The 18,324-nt window shown below is 30.3% G+C and overlaps 1 protein-coding gene across 1 annotated transcript in view; it reads left to right on the top strand.

The window, feature by feature from the left end:
- Positions 1-18,324, top strand: part of FG379_000664 (polyketide synthase) — a gene marked incomplete at both ends in the record, with an annotated part of 33,600 nt that extends 15,276 nt beyond the window's left edge. The window contains one exon of the mRNA XM_067326074.1: positions 1-18,324. This exon is cut by the window's left edge and continues 15,276 nt beyond it. Coding sequence (XP_067182460.1) covers positions 1-18,324 — 18,324 coding nt within the window.

Raw genomic sequence — 18,324 nt, 5'->3', positions numbered from 1 at the left:
GTAAAAAATGTTTTAAAAATTGACGATGAAAAGAGCTATAATGAAATAATGGAAAGGTTTTTGAAAAATAATGATTTAGTTATTGGAACAATTATTAGTGATGGCAGCGGCGAATCTTCAATATTAAATAGCCTCAAATATGGAGGAAATTTAATATTTATCGAACATATTTATCCAAACGAGTTTAAAAATGTGAGAACGGACATTATTTACTATGAACTTTCCGTAATTGATATATTATCTGACAAACAAAAATATTTAGAAATTACTAATGATAGTTGTGAAATTCACACATACATTACTCCTTTTATTATTCAAAAAATTAGCTGGGATAGATTACTTGCGCTAAAAGATAGTATTCATTTTGGAGAAGTTGTATTTACAATAAACTCATTGGAGGATCATAATATCATTTCCATCGTTAATGGAGCGAAAATACTGACAAATGGAGGAGAGAGGACTTTAATGATTGAAAGAAACTTGATCAAATTTATATTAGAATACATTTCAAAAATAAAGTTAAATGTCGTGATTATTGAAAATAATAGTTGTTCAACAGAAGAAGCATGGATAATACATGAAATTGCCACATTCCTTCAACTAAAAAACTTTGTCATTGTCTTCAGTGCAAATGAAAATTGTGGTGACTATATTAGTATCCTTGAAAATAGAAGACATAATGGTCAAGTATCAAGCTTTGAAATAAAGACAAAATATTTTAATGAATTGTTGTTTTTAGAAAGCTATTCAGTATGTTCGATTAATAGGGAACTTGATTTTTATGAACAAATTCTTTTCAAAGGAGAAATAAACGAGAGTGAAGGACATTTTAAAAAACTCACTAGAAAGATAAAAAGTATTGTCTTTGGTTTTATTAATGAAGATATTAGAAGTTCTATCACGGATGATATTCTTTTTAAAACTCCAATTCGAGATCTTGGTATTACTTCACTTGGAATCACAGAAATAAGAAACAGCTTGTCGAAAGAATTAGGATTTGAAATATCGATTTCCAATCTTTTTGATTACCCGACAATTAATGAACTTGCGAATTATTTTATTGAGTTAAATATTCAAAATGGACACGATATTCGTAACTTACAAGTTAATGATTTTAAGTTCAATGTAGCCCCAAGAGAAGAATACGCAATAGTTGGGGCAAGCTGTAAACTACCAAATGGAGTGAATTCGCTTTCTTCTCTATGGAAATCATTAATCTTAGGTAGATGTGGTGTTAATACTATCCCATATTCAAGATGGGACAGCGATAAGATGACAGAAAGCATAACAAAAAACATGTCAATAGTTTTGGGTTCGGAATTATTCAATAATAGTAAGTTCGGAATTTCTGTTGCGGAAGCACGTATAATGGATCCACAACAGAGACACCTATTAGAATCAGTTTCAGATGCACTAGAAATAAGTGGCTACTCTGCAGAATCAATAAAAAACACAAACACCGGTGTTTTTGTTGGGTTTTGTAATATTGACTGGTCCTTGCATTTGCTTAATAATAAGAAAGGTAATTCAGTATTTTTAGGAACTGGGACTGCGGGATCAATTGCATCAAATAGGTTATCCTTTATTTATGGTCTTAAAGGACCATCAATAACAATTGATACCGCATGTTCATCATCTTTAGTTGCATTAGATTCGGCATGTAATTACATTTCAATGGGAATGTGTGATATGGGCATTGTTTCTGGAACTCAACTGATTACAACTCATAATTTATTTTTTGTATTTAGTAAGGCGAACATGTTAAGTCCAGATGGAATATGCAAAAGTTTTGACAAATCTGCCAATGGATTTGGTAGAGGAGAAGGAATTGCAACCATAATTATAAGGAGGTTGAATAAACTTGACCCTAATAATAAGAAAGTACTTGGGATAATAAAAGGAACAGCAGTAAATCAAGATGGTAAAACAGCTTCTCTCACCTCTCCAAGTAGTTTGTCACAAATTTCAGTTATAAAAAGTGCACTAGAGAAGTCAAGAGTTAAAATTGAAGATATTTCAATGATTGAGTCACACGGAACCGGAACACAGCTTGGTGACCCAATAGAATTTGAATCAATTAGAGCAATTTATAAATACTCACAAAATAAAGTGGTTATTGGTGCACTTAAAACAAATATTGGTCACTTAGAAGCGACGGCAGGAATTGCCGGATTAATAAAATTATTACTATCACTTAGGAATGGAGTTTCACCATCAAATCTTCATTTTAATGAATTAAATAAGCATATTGATGTATGTGACACAAACATTGTATTTCCAAAGAGCGAGACTCCACTTTCAACTTCTTTGGGCCAATCTTATATCGGTGGGGTTTCATCTTTTGGTTTTGGTGGGACTAATTCACACGCAATAATAGAGGTAAGCAAAAAAGTGCCATTAGTAATTTCTGGGACCTTATTTGTTATTTATTCTGAGGAGTATTGCAATTTCAATATAAGTAAAATTAAACTACTAGCAACAGAAATTTTGAGTCTGCTCACAAACAAACCAATATTTAAGTTCTATTATGAATATTGCGTAAATCTGATAAATGAATTGACAGGAATTTGCATCTCACACATCAATGAGAACAACTTTGTGATAAATAATAGTCATAGTTCTGTTGATATTCGTGAAATAAATTTAACACTATTTTCATTTTATTACTCATTATACTATTTATTGATTACAGAAAATGTTTATCCCGATGGAATTATTGCAAAAGGAATAGGTTCGGTGATTATAGACTTAATTGTTGGAAAGGAAACGATAGAAAGTGCTGTACTGAGAATTTATGAACTTGAACCAGATAAAGTCACTAGTGAAAACTTTGAAAGTATTAGAATATATAGCGAACCTGAAATGATTAACTCTATTGCAAATATTGATGATATTAATATAAACTATTCTAGAGCAATAATATTGAATCCATTAAATATAAATAAAAAATATCTAGAAAAATTAGAGGATAAAACATTAATGGTCATTAAAAATAAAGAATCTTTCTTAGATTTTATTAAAGAGATCATTGAAATTTCTAAGAAGGCTGATAATTTTTCAGTTTGTGAGAAATATCCACTTAGAACTTTCGAACATCCCTTGAAATTGGAAAATGGGACGTCTGAATACAATATTGATGTTGCAAAAACATTATTTAGTAGATACTCTGAAGAAAACAATGGTAAAACTCAATTCAACAATTGCTCGCTAATAGTTATTTCTCTTATTCTGGAGTCATTGATGAGTGTGGTAACAAAAAAACATGAATACATAACTGAATTTATAATAGAGTCGGAAGAAGGTATTATTGAATTGACAAATTTACTCATTAATAGCGAAAAAAAATACAACTTAAAACTGAGTTCCAAAGATAACTATCATTCAATTAGTTCATCTAATGGACTTAAAATTGCTTCACTACTTGTCGATAACTCGGAAAAAGGAAGATTACAAGATAATTACATTTATGGGTCCAGCTTTTCTCAAAATAATGACGTTTTTACAAATACAAATATTCCAGAAAAAATAAATAAGTTGATATATTCAGTTAAGAATGATGACTATTGCTATAGGATAAGGTTTAAGGTTCCGAAGTACGAATTTGGATTTGAGTCTGGCCTGTCAATTCATCCATGTATTTTTATTTTGGTGATACATTCTTCAACAAAATTAATAGAAGAAAGAATTGGCTCAAAAGATCTGAAAATTAAAAAAATGAGCAAAATATCATTTTCAGAGTCATTCAATCTTGAAAAATTAAACTGTAACTCTAGATATTCTATTGAGCTAGAATGTAGGCTTGAATCTGAAAACGAGATTAGCGTAAAAATGTGGTTGATCGACGATTTTGGAATTGAGAAGAGTGAGCCAATATTACAATTTGTAGTTTCAATTTCTGCAAGTGAAATTATAAAGGATAATACCATTTCAGTAGGTAAAACATGGAAAACTATATGGAAAAAGAATGATTTGATATTATTGGATGAGAAACCGGAGAAGAATAAATTATTATACGTTGACTTCAATATCACAGATGACAATTACATTTTAGAAATGCTAAATAATGAAGGTATATTTGATGTAGTTAAATATAGTAATGATACTGAAATATATTTAAATTCTGAAATTGAAGGAATTGTATTAAATATATGTATTGACAATCTTTGTAATTCAAATGAAATGTTGGACAATACAATATTTGACTTATCTGAGAAAATAGAAATTCTATGTAACAAAATAATAAAAGATTTATTAGAGAAGAGAAGAAATGACAAAGTCCTTGATATTTACTTTTTATTGAGTAATTCAATATTTATTAGCGAATATCCTAACATTCAACCATATACTTCTTGGGTATGGGGTTTTACAAGGTCTGCGAGGATAGAGTTAGTTTCCAAAGCAAACATTTACTCGATTGACGTCGATTATTCGTTATTTTGCAAAAAAAAAGATAGTAATGAATTTCTTGCGACGAAACAATCAGAAATTATTCTGAAAATAATTTCTAATAAAGAAATAATAAAAAATTCCGGAGAATTTGAATTCGTGCTACGTGGAAATAATATATACACCCCAAGGTTATCGTATTATGAAATAAAAAGAAACGAAGTAATAAATAAAGAGAATTTGAAAACATGCCATATTATAACAGGTGGTTTAGGTGGACTGGGGTTAGTTGTCACACAATGGTTGATTGAAGAAATGAAAGCTGAAAACGTGTTTTTAATTAGTAGAGACCCAGAGAAATCAATAATGAATTCAAGAAAATGGATGGAACTAAGTGAAGACACCAAAGTAAAAATATACGTTGAAAAATGTGATGTTTCAATAGAAGCTCAAGTTAGAAATACAATAAATAAGTTGTCTGAGAAATACTCAAGTATTGGAATAATACATATGGCAGGGGTACTTATTGATTCAAATATTCAAAATAACACTGAGGATTCAATAAAAAAAGTAAACTCAGGAAAAATAAGTGGACTAGTTAACCTACACAATTCATTGATAAACAAAAATTGTGTCTATTTCATTGGATTTTCCTCAATTAGTTCACTTACAGGGAATATTGGTCAAACAATTTACTCTGGAGCTAATTCAACATTAGATGCAATCATTGAATATAGAAGAAGTATTGGATATTCTGGTATAAGCTTACAATGGGGACCATGGGGAGAACAAGGGATGGCACTCCTAAATAATAAATTAATAAATCATCTAAATAAGATAGGCTTATCATTAATAAATAACAACTTTGGGTTAAGTATTTTGAAATCTATAATTTTTGATCAGAATTTGGATATACCCCCAATAATTTCAATTCAGCCAGCAAATTGGAACAGCTTCACTAAAAATACTCCCGTAAGGTATACATTGCTTAAAGAGGTTACGAACTTAAAAGAACAAGTTGAAATAAGTAAAAACTCTGTTTTGTTTACAATACCTGAAGAAAAAAGAATGGAATTTATCATTGATACAATTAATGAGATATGTTGTGAAATTTTCAATTTGTTAGAAAACCCTGAGATAGATGATTCATTGCACAATATTGGAGCAGATTCTTTATCTGCCATTGAATTCAGAAATTCAATATGTAGTAAATTTGAAGTCACTCTACCAAATACAGTTTTATTTGACTATCCAACAGTTAGAGGCCTTGCAAATTATATAAATGAAAAGTCATTCAAATCTTTGGATTCCAACAAAGTTTCAGAAATTGTGTTTGAAATTGATAGTACAAAATTAGGTATCGCTGTAATTGGAATGGCATGTCGTTTACCAAAGAGGATTTCTGAAATAAGCGAACTATGGGATTTACTTTATAACTCCGAGAATAGTGTGGGTGAAATACCATATAACAGATGGGAAAATGATTTATACTATTCCAACGGTGAGTCCTCAGGAATATATACAAATATGGGTAATTTTATCGAGGGTGTCGAATTATTCGATGTTGAAAATGTTAAAATATCACCGAGTGAATTAAATTACATTGATCCTCAACAACGTTTAATATTAGAAACTAGTTTTCTAGCAATACAAAATTCTGGTCTAGAGATAGATACCCTTTCTAAATCAATTACTGGAGTGTATATAGGATGTTCTTCGAATGACTGGTCTATAATAACAAACATGGCTTCAATTCTACCAGGACCGTTCACAGGAACGGGAATTTCACCCTCAATTATTTCAAATAGAGTATCATATATTTTTGGGTTCCAAGGTCCTTCATTTACAATTGATTCCGCCTGTTCATCTTCATTGGTTGCACTTGATTCTGCAGTTGTGAAGTTGAATAACTGTGGTATTGAATATGCAATTGTAGGTGGAGTTAATCTTCTTCTTGCTCCTCAATCATTTATGGCATGCTGTGGAGCAAATATGCTTTCTAAAGACGGAATATGTAGGACTTTTGATAGTGAAGCAAATGGATATGGAAGAGGTGAAGGGTCTATATCATTACTTTTAACAGGTCTACCGAACGCAAGAAAAAATAAAAATAACATTATCGGTATTGTGAAATCTACATCCGTAAATCAAGATGGGAGAAGTGCGATAATAACGGCCCCAAATGGACCTTCTCAGCAAAGTGTTATAAAACAAGCAATTACAAAAGCAAATATTCATCCATCCCAAGTTAAATACGTTGAAGCTCACGGAACTGGAACGAAGTTAGGTGATCCTATTGAATTCAATGCACTTAAATATGTTTTTAATGGAGAATATGGCGATTCAGCTCCGTCCATTTTTTCAAATAGATATCACCCACTTTTTATTGGAGCAATAAAAGCAAATATCGGTCATCTAGAAGGTGCTGCAGGCTTAGCAGGCCTCTTAAAACTATTACTTGTAATGAATTATGGAATTGCAGTACCAATACCAAATTTATCAAACCTTAATCCACTTATTGAAACAAAAGATTTTAATGTGGTATTCCCAAATAAAAATGAAACTATAATTTCTAATGAAGATTCTAACTCCATTTTCGGTGGCGTTTCTTCTTTTGGTTTCGGTGGAACAAATACTCATGTGATTATTGAGTGTAATTTAGAAGAATCAAAAAGAAATATTGAATTATTTAATAAAAAAAGAACTTATTCGAGACACGAAAATTTCTGTTGGACTGATACAAAACATCCTTTAATATCAGAAAAAATATTTATTGATGGAAATCAAAAAGTTAATGATGAAAAAGAGAAATTATTATTTAGGAGAATAAATGAAAAAACATCTAACTCAGTTCAGTTTGTTCTTAAATTTGATGATGAAGTGAATGATTTGTTTGCTGATCATATCATTGATAAAAAAATCATTTGGCCAGCAGCTGCATATATAGACAGTATTTTTGCAGCAGTCAGGCACATATTTGTTTGCAATAATAATCAGATATCTTTTTCGAAAAGAAGATTGAGAATCATTTTAAGTAATATTGTATTTGAGCAACCACTGATAATAAACAAAAATGATAAAATCAAATTGATTTCTCATATAGATACAAAAACAAATGAATTTAAAGTTTTTTCTGAAGTGAAAAAAACAAGCAAATATACTCATGTAACCGGAAAAATTGTTGAAATAGTAGAAAAAGATTATCTAGAAAGTAATTCAATGATTGGTAAAATTAAGGAGAATGTTAAAGAGGAAATAGATGTTTCTATTATTTATAGAAAGTTAAATGAAATGGGAATTTCTTATGGAGACAAATTTAAGACAATTCGAAAAGCATGGAAATTGAAATCAGAAACAGAATGTGTAACAAAGATTAGAATTAGTCCAAGTAAAAATATTCGTGTAAATGATTCAAGTGATTCAGTTCTGTCTTTGAAGTTAATTGATCACAACTTTATCTTACATCCAACATTAATGGACGGTGCTTTACACTCATGCTTTATTTGTATAAATAATATAAAGAATGAAGAAAACAACCTCATTTGGGTTCCGTTCTCAATTTCAGAAATCACCAATAATATTCCATGGAATGTTATTTTTGATGCATGGGTCCACTGTAAAGTTTTATCTGTGAAAAATAATGAGGTTCTTGCAGATATTAAAATATATTCTGAAAAAAACAATAGCTTGTTAGTTGAATTTAAGGGAATTAGATACAGAGGTGTAAAAAACATTTCAACTAGCATAAAATCTGGTGAGTCACAGTTTTTGCATGACAAAATAGAGAAGTATTGGTCATTAAATTGGGTTCGACATATAGATGAAGGTGCAAATAAAACAAAAAATTCTTGGTTAATTAATTCGAATAAGTTAAGTCTTAACAAAGAAATGCTAGTTGAGGACTTTTTATTATTTGAGGATAAGGATGAACTTTTTGGTGTTCTAAATTCCTCAAAAAAAGATGACCTTAATATAGCATTTGTTGTTGATAAAATGATAAATATAAAAAATTCACATTTTATTGGATTTGAAATAGTGGAGTTACTCAGATGTTTGGTTGATACAGACTTAAACATAACTCCGAGTAGAAAAGTATTATTTATTACAGAAAATACTATTTCATTTAATACAAATAATACTAGATTTATGGGGTCAGATATTTGGGGACTTATCCGTTCAGCTAGGCATGAATTATTTGGAATTAATCTTTGTTTACTTGATTTAGAAACTTCAATTTCTGAAATGAGTGGAAGTTACTTATCCAATATTTTGGCATCAGTTTCAAATTCAGATGACTCAGAATTTGTTGTAAGGAACAATAAGTTATTTGTTCCGAGAATTTATGGTTTAGATATTGGTTTGAATGGTCCTTATAAAGTTATTCTTTCAGAAAGAGGTACGATTTCAAATTTAACTTTAGGAATTCAAGAAGAATTGATATATGTTAATTCAGATAAAAAATTCAAAGTAATAGATTGTTTGGACAAATTTAATTACTTCTCTGATGATAATTTAATTGGAGAGGGTGTTCTTGGAGAAAATGAAATATTATTAAGAGTTTGTGCTGTAGGATTAAATTTTAGAGACGTACTAAATGTTTTAGATTTGTATCCAGGAGACCCAGGACCACCTTGTTCAGATTGCTCAGGTATTATTCTCGGCGTTGGAAAAGGAATCAAACACTTGAAAGTAGGTGACGAAGTTTATGCAATGGTTCCCGGTTGTTTAAATACATTTATAGTCACCATTGGAGATACATGTAGAACAATCCCTAAAAACTGTGATTTTTCAATTTCTTCTTCGATCCCAACCATTTTTTCAACTGTAGATATTGCTTTGAGAAAAATAGCTAATATAAAATCAGGTGATAAAGTGCTAATTCATGCTGCATCAGGTGGAGTTGGTATAGTTGCTGTTAATTATTGTCTTAGTATTGGGGCTATTGTATATGTAACTGTCGGTAACAAGAGAAAAGAGGAATATTTGAGACATTTGGGTGTCAGATTCATAACGACAAGTAGAAACCCAGAGATATTTAAAGAAAAAATGAGTACAATTTTAAAAAATGAAAAATTAAATGTTGTAATTAATTGCCTATCCGGAAATTATATTAATTATAGCCTTGAATTATTATCTGAAAATGGATACTTTATTGAACTTGGAAAGATAAATATTTTATCAAAAGAAGATGCCTTGAAAATCAATCCAAAAGTCAACTATGAAACTCTAGCACTTGATGACATGATATTAAATGACCCAAAATGGTTTGGAATTGTACTAGATGAAATAAAAACTAGAATAGAAAATTGTCAGGAGTCAGTAATACCATTAAATGAATTTTCAATGACTAATGAAAATGATGACAACTTTGCTAAGTTTGAATGTACATCAGGATTTAGATATATGCAAAAAGCAAATCATATAGGAAAAGTTATCATAAAAAATCCAATTCTAAGTAGAAATTTAAGTTATAAAGACGGTACCATAATTGTAACAGGCGGAAATGGTGATTTGGGTAGGTTTACAGTTACATGGTTATTATCGAATGGATTTAAGAATATAGTTATACTTTCAAGGAGTTCAAATAAAGACAGTATGTGTGTATTTCCAAACGTTAGATTTATTGATTGTGATGTATCTAATTTGAATTCAGTTTTTAATGCAATAAAGTTAATAATTCAAAGTAATTTGGGTGAAAGTCCAATAATTGGTGTAATACACGCTGCTGGTTTGCTAGATGATAAAAAAGTATTTGAACAAACAAAGGAATCTTTTGATTCAGTATATAAACCAAAAGTTAATGGAATTTTAAATATACATTATATCACTCAATTATTGGGAATAAATTTGGAATTATTTGTTGCGTTTTCATCTGTTTCAGGATTAATTGGTAATGTCGGTCAAACAAATTATAGTGCAGCTAATTCTTTCATGGATTCTTTTATGGGGCATAGATTAAGTTTAGGTTTATCTGGAATCAGTTTGCAGTGGGGACCGTGGTTTGGACAAGGAATGGCAAAAAACAATTTAATTTCGAAGTTTGAGTCCGTTGGAATTAAGGGTGTAGATAAACTTACTGCAATACAAACCATTAATTACGTTTTTAATTCTAATAACCGTTCCAAATATCCTGTAATTTGTATTAATGACGTAGATTGGTTTAAATTGTCAGAAAATTTACCTAAATCGGTCTCAAAAATTTTAGTAAATGTTGATAAAAAAGTTATTGATAAAAATGATAATAAGTCCGCTTTTAGTCAAATTATGAGAGGATTGAATGACAAAGAAAGGGATGAATACGTTTTAAACTTAATTAAAGACATAATAAGCAATATTATGACAGAGTTGGAAATAGACATTAAGGAAGAAAATATTTTGGAAAAGCCTTTATTTGAACTTGGAATTGATTCTTTATCTGCGATTGAATTTAGAAATATTTTATCTAAAACTACGGGAATATTATTACCTACAACCTTAATGTTTGATTATCCAACAATTTCCGGCGTAAAAAATTTCATTATTTCTCAAGTTGACGGATTTTCTAACGAACAAGTGTCAGAAAATACTTTTTATAGGAATAAAACCTCAAATAATTTTGAAATTGCAGTTATTGGTATCTCCTGTAAACTTCCAGGCTCAAGTGAGGATCCTGATTTGTTCTGGAAAATGTTAGTTTCTGGATCAGACTGTGTTTCGAGTATTCCGGTAAATAGATGGGATCATAAAAGGTATTATAACGAAAATCCAGACGACTTGGGTCCAACTTATTGTGTAAATCACGGATGTTTTGTCGATAATATTGAACTTTTCGACTCACATTACTTTGGTATTTCACCTTTAGAGGCTTCAATAATAGACCCACAACAAAGGATGTCATTGATGCTTGCAACTGAATCAATAGAAAATGCACAAATTAAAATGTCAAATTTGAAAGGGACATTAACGGGAGTTTTCGTTGGTTGCGGAAATACTGATTGGGCATTGATACAGGGAAGTAATATAGTAGAATCAGATTTGGTTTCACCGCTTACAGGGACAAGCGTTGCATTATCGATCATTTCAAATAGAATTTCTTACAATCTTGGATTAAATGGCCCCTCAATGACAATCGACACTGCCTGTTCCTCATCATTGGTAGCTATGGATTTAGCAATTCAAAATTTGAGGGGAAAAAGATGTGACATTGCACTAGTGATAGGTGTTAATTTATTATTATCTCAGCAAGCATATATAGCCTTTTCTAAATCGAAGATGCTTTCTATTACAGGAAGATGTAAAACATTTGATAAAGATGCGGATGGATACGTTAGAGGAGAGGGTTGTTGTTCAATGGTTCTTTGCAGAATAGATAATAAAGGAAATAGAGATTTGAATGAAGAAATATTTAATATTAAAAGTAAACAAAATATTTATTCTGTAATAAAAGGTTCTTCTGTCAATCAAGATGGAAGGAGTGCGTCATTAACTGCACCAAACGGACCTGCTCAAGAAAAGGTAATATTATCGGCAATAATTGATTCTTCATTAAACTTTGAAGATATTTCAATTATTGAAACTCATGGAACAGGAACTGCTTTAGGTGATCCCATTGAATTTGGTGCAATAAAAAATGTATTTGGTCAAAAAAAGAGAGGCCAATTATTTATCACTGCAGTAAAAACGAATATTGGGCATCTTGAAGGTGCTTCCGGAATTGCAGGGGTAATGAAAATGATACTAATGCTTAATAAATCACTCATACCAAGAAATATAAACTTTAAAACCTTAAATCCACTAATTGATACCTCAGACTTTAATTTCGTACTTCCAAATAAGAATTACATCAGATCATATAATTATGGAGGAGTTTCTTCATTTGGTTTCGGTGGAACAAATGCTCATGTAATTATCGGGAAATATTTACCTGAAAAACTCGAAAGTCAGTCAAATAATAAACTGGTTTTTATGTATACTGGTCAAGGCAGTCAATTTGAAAATATGGGAAGGGAACTTTTTGAAAGCGAAGTTGTTTTCAGAAACTCAATTTTAGAGTGCGCTAAATGTATAGATGAATGCTTACCTGAACCATTAATTAGTGTTTTGTATCCGGATGTTACTACACCAAATACAAGAGCAGGCTCAACTGAAACAGGGTTTTATGGAATAAATGATATACAATATTCACAAATCGCAATATTTTCATTGGAATACTCTCTAACAAAACTATTAGAAAGTAGGGGGATCGTCCCTGATATTGTAATTGGTCACTCCTTAGGGGAATATTGTGCAGCTGTTGTTGTTGGTGTTCTTGATTTAGATCAGGCTTTGAAATTGATCAATGTGAGAGCGAGGTATATGTTAAATTCAGAAGTAAGAGAAGCTGGGATGCTAGCATTGAGAATTTCGCCCTCAGAAATCAAGAAAATTCTGAAAAATTATGAGGATTCAGTATCAATAGCAGCAATTAACGGCCCAAAAAGCATTGTTGTTTCCGGAGAAAAGCAAAATCTAAATTTAATTTTGGAAAATTTCAATGGTAATGGCAAATTCCTTAATGTAGAAAATGCATTTCATTCAAAGTTAATGGTGGATGTTTCGGAAAAAGTTGATTTATTTATACAAGAAGAGATCGTTTTTTCTGAAAAGGAAACTAATATTGAATTTTTCTCTACCTTAAGAGGTTGTAAGATAGAAATATCTGATTTAAGAAATTCAAAATATTGGTCTGAACATATAGTTCAACCAGTACTATTTTATGATGCAATTACTTCTTTATTGAAACAAAATGATAATAAAACGTTAATTGAAGTTGGACCTCAGCCTACTCTTACAAAACTTTGCGTACAATGTATTCCTAGAGAAAGTCGTGAAAATGTCAAGTGTCTGAATACTTTGACATCTTCTAAAATCGAATCAGAAGTAGATAATATTAATAATTTAGTTAGAACAGTTAATAATGAACATTTTAAAACTCAAAATGAGTCAAATATATACAATAAAGCATTTAAATTCCAGAAAATGAGGCGTTATCCATGGAACAATATCTTATTTCATCCTTTTGTAGATCTAAGTGATGAAATTGCACACTTAAATAGTTTTGGAAGAGAAATGATAGGGATATACAGGGAAGGCTTTATTTTGGAATTTATAAATGCCGGGATTAGATTAATAATTAATCGTGACTTATTTAACTCACTAAGATATGGAAAGTATACCGACTGTGAGATAATCGTTGAAAATATTAAATTATCCGAACTAAAAAATATGCAAAGTGTAAATCTTAAACTGAAATCTAAAAATGATAGGAAAATTGTAACAGAGTTTGAGTTAAATTCTACTGACAAACGTCGATATAATGCAACCCTGAATTATAATGAAGATTCATTTTCGAAAGGGAATACAATAATAGAAACAACAAATTATAAGAAAATAGAAAGTTATTTCTTTTCAACAAATTTTGAAAGCTTTGCAATTGAAAAACATTTAAACACAATTAATACAATTTCTTCTAAATTTGGTATAAATATTTTAGTATCTGAAAAAAACGATTATTTGAGTTATTTGTTCTTTTCTAAGGACAACCTAAAATCTCTATCAAGATCTTTTTCAGGGTTTTACATTCATCCAGTGTTGATTCAACTAATTTTAGAGTTGTTGAGAATAAAAAGTATTATTGAAACTAAACATGATGATTTCGAGTTATCGTTTGAAAATTTGGTCCTCGGAGAAATAATTGATTCTTCAATATACCAAGAATATTTGTTGGTAAATATAGAATCAGATTCAATAAATGTTCAAGATATGTTGGGTAGAAGGATTTTTTCAACAGAATATTCAGTACATACAATAAATGAGTTGAAGAATGACAAGATGAATGATTTATTCGGCGAAAAGTTAAGCTTGAAGGCAATTGAAAAAATGATATGGAAAAATACACTTCGCGAAGTATCTGAAATAAAGATAGATTCTGGATTTGATGTTGACGAAATTCCTGGTGCAGATAAAAGAATATTGTTGGGTTTTAATGAATTTAATGTTGACACGAAATTTTACTCGAAATTTTTGTTGGTAACTGGTGTCACTGAATTACTTAAAATACTTAAAAACAGTTATAAAGAATTAATACTTGTGATCGATGATTTTTGTGGAGATGAAGTGGAGCTAATTCATTACATTACTATATTAATTATAAACTCAACAAAGGATCAAGATATTTGGGTTATTAAAACAACAAATTATCTATCATATGGCATTGAGAGAGGTATTATTGGAGGAGGAATTCTTGGGTTATGTAAAACTGCAAGAATTGAATTGAGAAAGAATATTTATTACATACAAATAAATAACTTGGATAAACTAAAATATAGTGAAATGATATTCAGAATTGTGCCTAATTTATTAAATGACAAAAAAAGCTTGGTATTACAGGATATTGTTATTGATACCAACGAAGGCAAAATGAAGTTATTTACTCCAGTGATCGAACCATATTTAATTGACAAAGCTTTTGATGATGACAATTCTACAATTAAAAATAAAAACTTGAGTGGGATAGTAATTATTAGCGGTGGTACTGGTGCACTTGGGCTACTTATTACAAAATGGCTTTTAAAATCAAGAGGAATAAAAGATATAATTTTACTTTCACGTTCCGGAAGGTTTTCAAATTCACTAGAGGAGACTTGGAATGAAATTAATGAACTTAGAGCAAATGTTAATGTTATTAAATGCGACATTTCTAATTTAGCATCTGTTGAGGAAACAATAACGAATATTATTACAGATAGTTCAAATAATAACAAAAAGATAATTGGTGTAATACATGCGGCAGGGATAATAAATGATACACTAATTAAAAATCATACCATTGATATATTAGAAAAAGTTTTCAAACCAAAGGTTTATGGTGCTATCAATTTACACTTGGCAATAGAAAAATTACTCCCGTATAAATTAGTATTCTATATAGGTTTTTCTTCAATTTCATCGCTATTTGGGAGTTTTGGACAATACAATTATTCATCGGCAAATTCATGTTTGGATAGTATAATTAAATTTAGAAAAGATAATAATTTTTCTACACATTTAGATTTGAGTATTCAGTGGGGTCCTTGGGCTGAACAAGGTATGGCAAAAGAGCTGGTTCAGCATCATTCCATAGTAGGAATTGAGCCTTTATTAAATAATGAGTGCTTGAGGTTTCTTTCATTCATTTTCGATCTGGTGGAAAAAGATGTTTGCAATAATATACCTTCCGAAATTGCAATTTCCAAAATGAATTGGAAGGAATTCATTATAAATTTCGAAGACAGAGTTCCTTACTTATTCTGTGAATTATTTAATGAAAATATTAGAAATGAAACTGATAGAGACGAAGTGGATTTAATTAGAGAGAAGTTCGAAGGTATTTCTGATGTAAGAAAACACATAGAAGAAATATTACAACAAATAGGCTATGAAGTTTTTGGAATATTAGAAAAACAAGATTTATTTGAAATAGATTCGCTAATGGCAATAGAGTTCAGGAACTTAATATATAAATATTTGGGAGTAAAGTTACCAACAATGCTGATGTTAGACAACCCAACTGTAGATGAAGTGATTGATTATATCGAGGGAATAGTAAAAAAAGAATTATTTGGGGAAACGATAAAGGAGGTTTCATCCTCAAAAGAAAGAAGGTGGAACGAAATAAGAGATGACATTTTACTTGGCAAAGAAATATCAATAAAAGATTCTAATGACAAGTCTCTTGTACATGGAATTAGGTTACCTTCTGGAAATAACGGCTCCTTAAAAAATGTATTTTTAACAGGTGGTACTGGTTTTATGGGAACTTGTGTAATTGAAAATCTTGTTAAATTGAATAAAGAGATAAAAATTTGGTGTTTGGTAAGATGCCAAAGTGAATCAGCTGGAAAAGAAAGATTAAGTGATTGTATGAAAAAGTATATGATTAATAACATTGAATCAATAATTGAGAATAATGTTGTGATAATTGAGGGAGATAGCTCATTACCAATGATGGGAATAGATGAATCAAAATACAATGATATTGCGTCTTTGATTGATTGTATTATTAATGTTGGTGCAATAGTTAACTTTACATCAACATACTCCCATATAAAGAAAGTGAATGTATTGAGTATTTTGGAAATATTGAAACTATCATCCGCACCTAATGTTTGTAATAGTTGTTGTACTGAAAAGGGGAAGTGCAACTCTTGTTTAATTCCGATACATCATATTTCAACATTAGGTGTATTTTATGATCACATTGAAAAACCCCCAGTTGAGCCCTACCTAAATGGCCTGGAAAACACAGAATTCATTGAAAGAAAATACTTTTTGGAAGATGGAAGGAGAATTTTCTATGAAGATGATCCTGTAATATATAATGATTTTGAAGGAAATCATCACAAGACACTGATGTTGGGATATTCACAATCAAAGTGGGCGGCTGAGAGGCTTATTAAAGATGCAAGAATACAAGGATTTCCAATAGCAATATATAGACCTGGAAGAATAGGAGGAAATAGCATGACGGGAGCTTCAAATATATCGGATCTCCCAAATGCATTTATTAAAGGTTGCATTTTAATGGGAAGCTTACCAATCACAGAGATGGCAATACACCTGGTCCCTGTTGATTTTTGTAGTCAAATTTGTTGTTTAGGAGCATCAAATCCAATTTTATCGATAAACAATGACTTTAATCTTGACTCAAAAGAGTGGGCCTCAATGTACGATATAAAAAAAGCATTAGAATTAGTTGGGATAGACATAAAACTTATTCCATTTGACCAGTGGGTTGAGAAACTAATTCAAGAGACCTCTTTAAATAAAGATCACCCTCTTGGACCACTTCAACACATGTTTGTTAGAGAAAAACCAGCAGATTCAATAATGCCATATTTTGACATGAGCAATACAAATAAGTTGATGAATAAATCTAATGATATTAAACACATTCCATGTAATATAAACTACCTCAAAACGTGTTTCAACTTCTTTTTAGTAAATGATTGGAGCAAAACATTGGAAATGGTAAATTTCAAAGATATAGAAATCGGAAATTCAATAAAAGATCATTATTTTGAGTTTTCAGGGATGCAATGTAACAGTAAAAACCACAATAATTCGACAGATTTATTGGTATTTATTTGTGATAAATTACTCATTTTTGACTTACAAGAGATTTGCATTGGTATACAAGAAAAATACAAATATAGATGTGTAGTTGTTTCAATTCCTGATTCAAAAACTGAGAATGTTATCAGTTCTCTAACATACGTCACATCCTTTGTGGTGAAGGAACATTTGGATGGTTTACAAGACTCCAAAAAAAGTAAAATTATTATTGGAAGTTGGTCATTATTCAGCAGTATCGCCGTTCAAGTATATTATGGACTAATGAAGAGTGTAGATATTGAAGGTTTAAGGATATTGCTAATTGATCCACTAATACCAGTAAAGATATCCGAAGATAAGGGTAACAAAATCAACGAGATTTTATTTACCACAATCAAGGAAATGATTAGTGAGTCTAATATACTCAAAAATTCCCTTCCAAGTTATATCCTGTCACTGATTAAAGAACCTAACTCCATGGTAAAATTTTACAATCTGTTAAATAATGGCTCCGATCAAGTTTCATCTGAGGAACTAGTGGAATTAAATAATACTTTCAAGAGATTGGACGCTATTTTCAGAGCGTGTATTGACCTATCAGTATCTAGTTCAGAAATAGCTGACAAAGTGTTTTTAGTACTTTCTAAATCATCAGTTTTTGGTGATTCATTCAAAAGCAACGGAACTTTTGCAGTAGTGAATATGCAAAATATATGCAAAATGAAAAATATTTGTCTAATTCATTTATCAGAAGGAAATCATTTCACAATATTGAAAGAACCTTACTTAGCCAAGTTAATTGAAGAATGTTCGGAGGTATTCGAATAA

The sequence above is a fragment of the Cryptosporidium bovis genome, assembly GCF_009768925.1.
Source record: "Cryptosporidium bovis isolate 45015 chromosome Unknown contig_14, whole genome shotgun sequence".
Taxonomy (NCBI): Eukaryota; Apicomplexa; class Conoidasida; order Eucoccidiorida; family Cryptosporidiidae; genus Cryptosporidium; species Cryptosporidium bovis.
The sequence above is the reverse complement of the archived record's forward strand: the minus strand, read 5'-3'. Positions and strand labels throughout refer to the sequence as shown.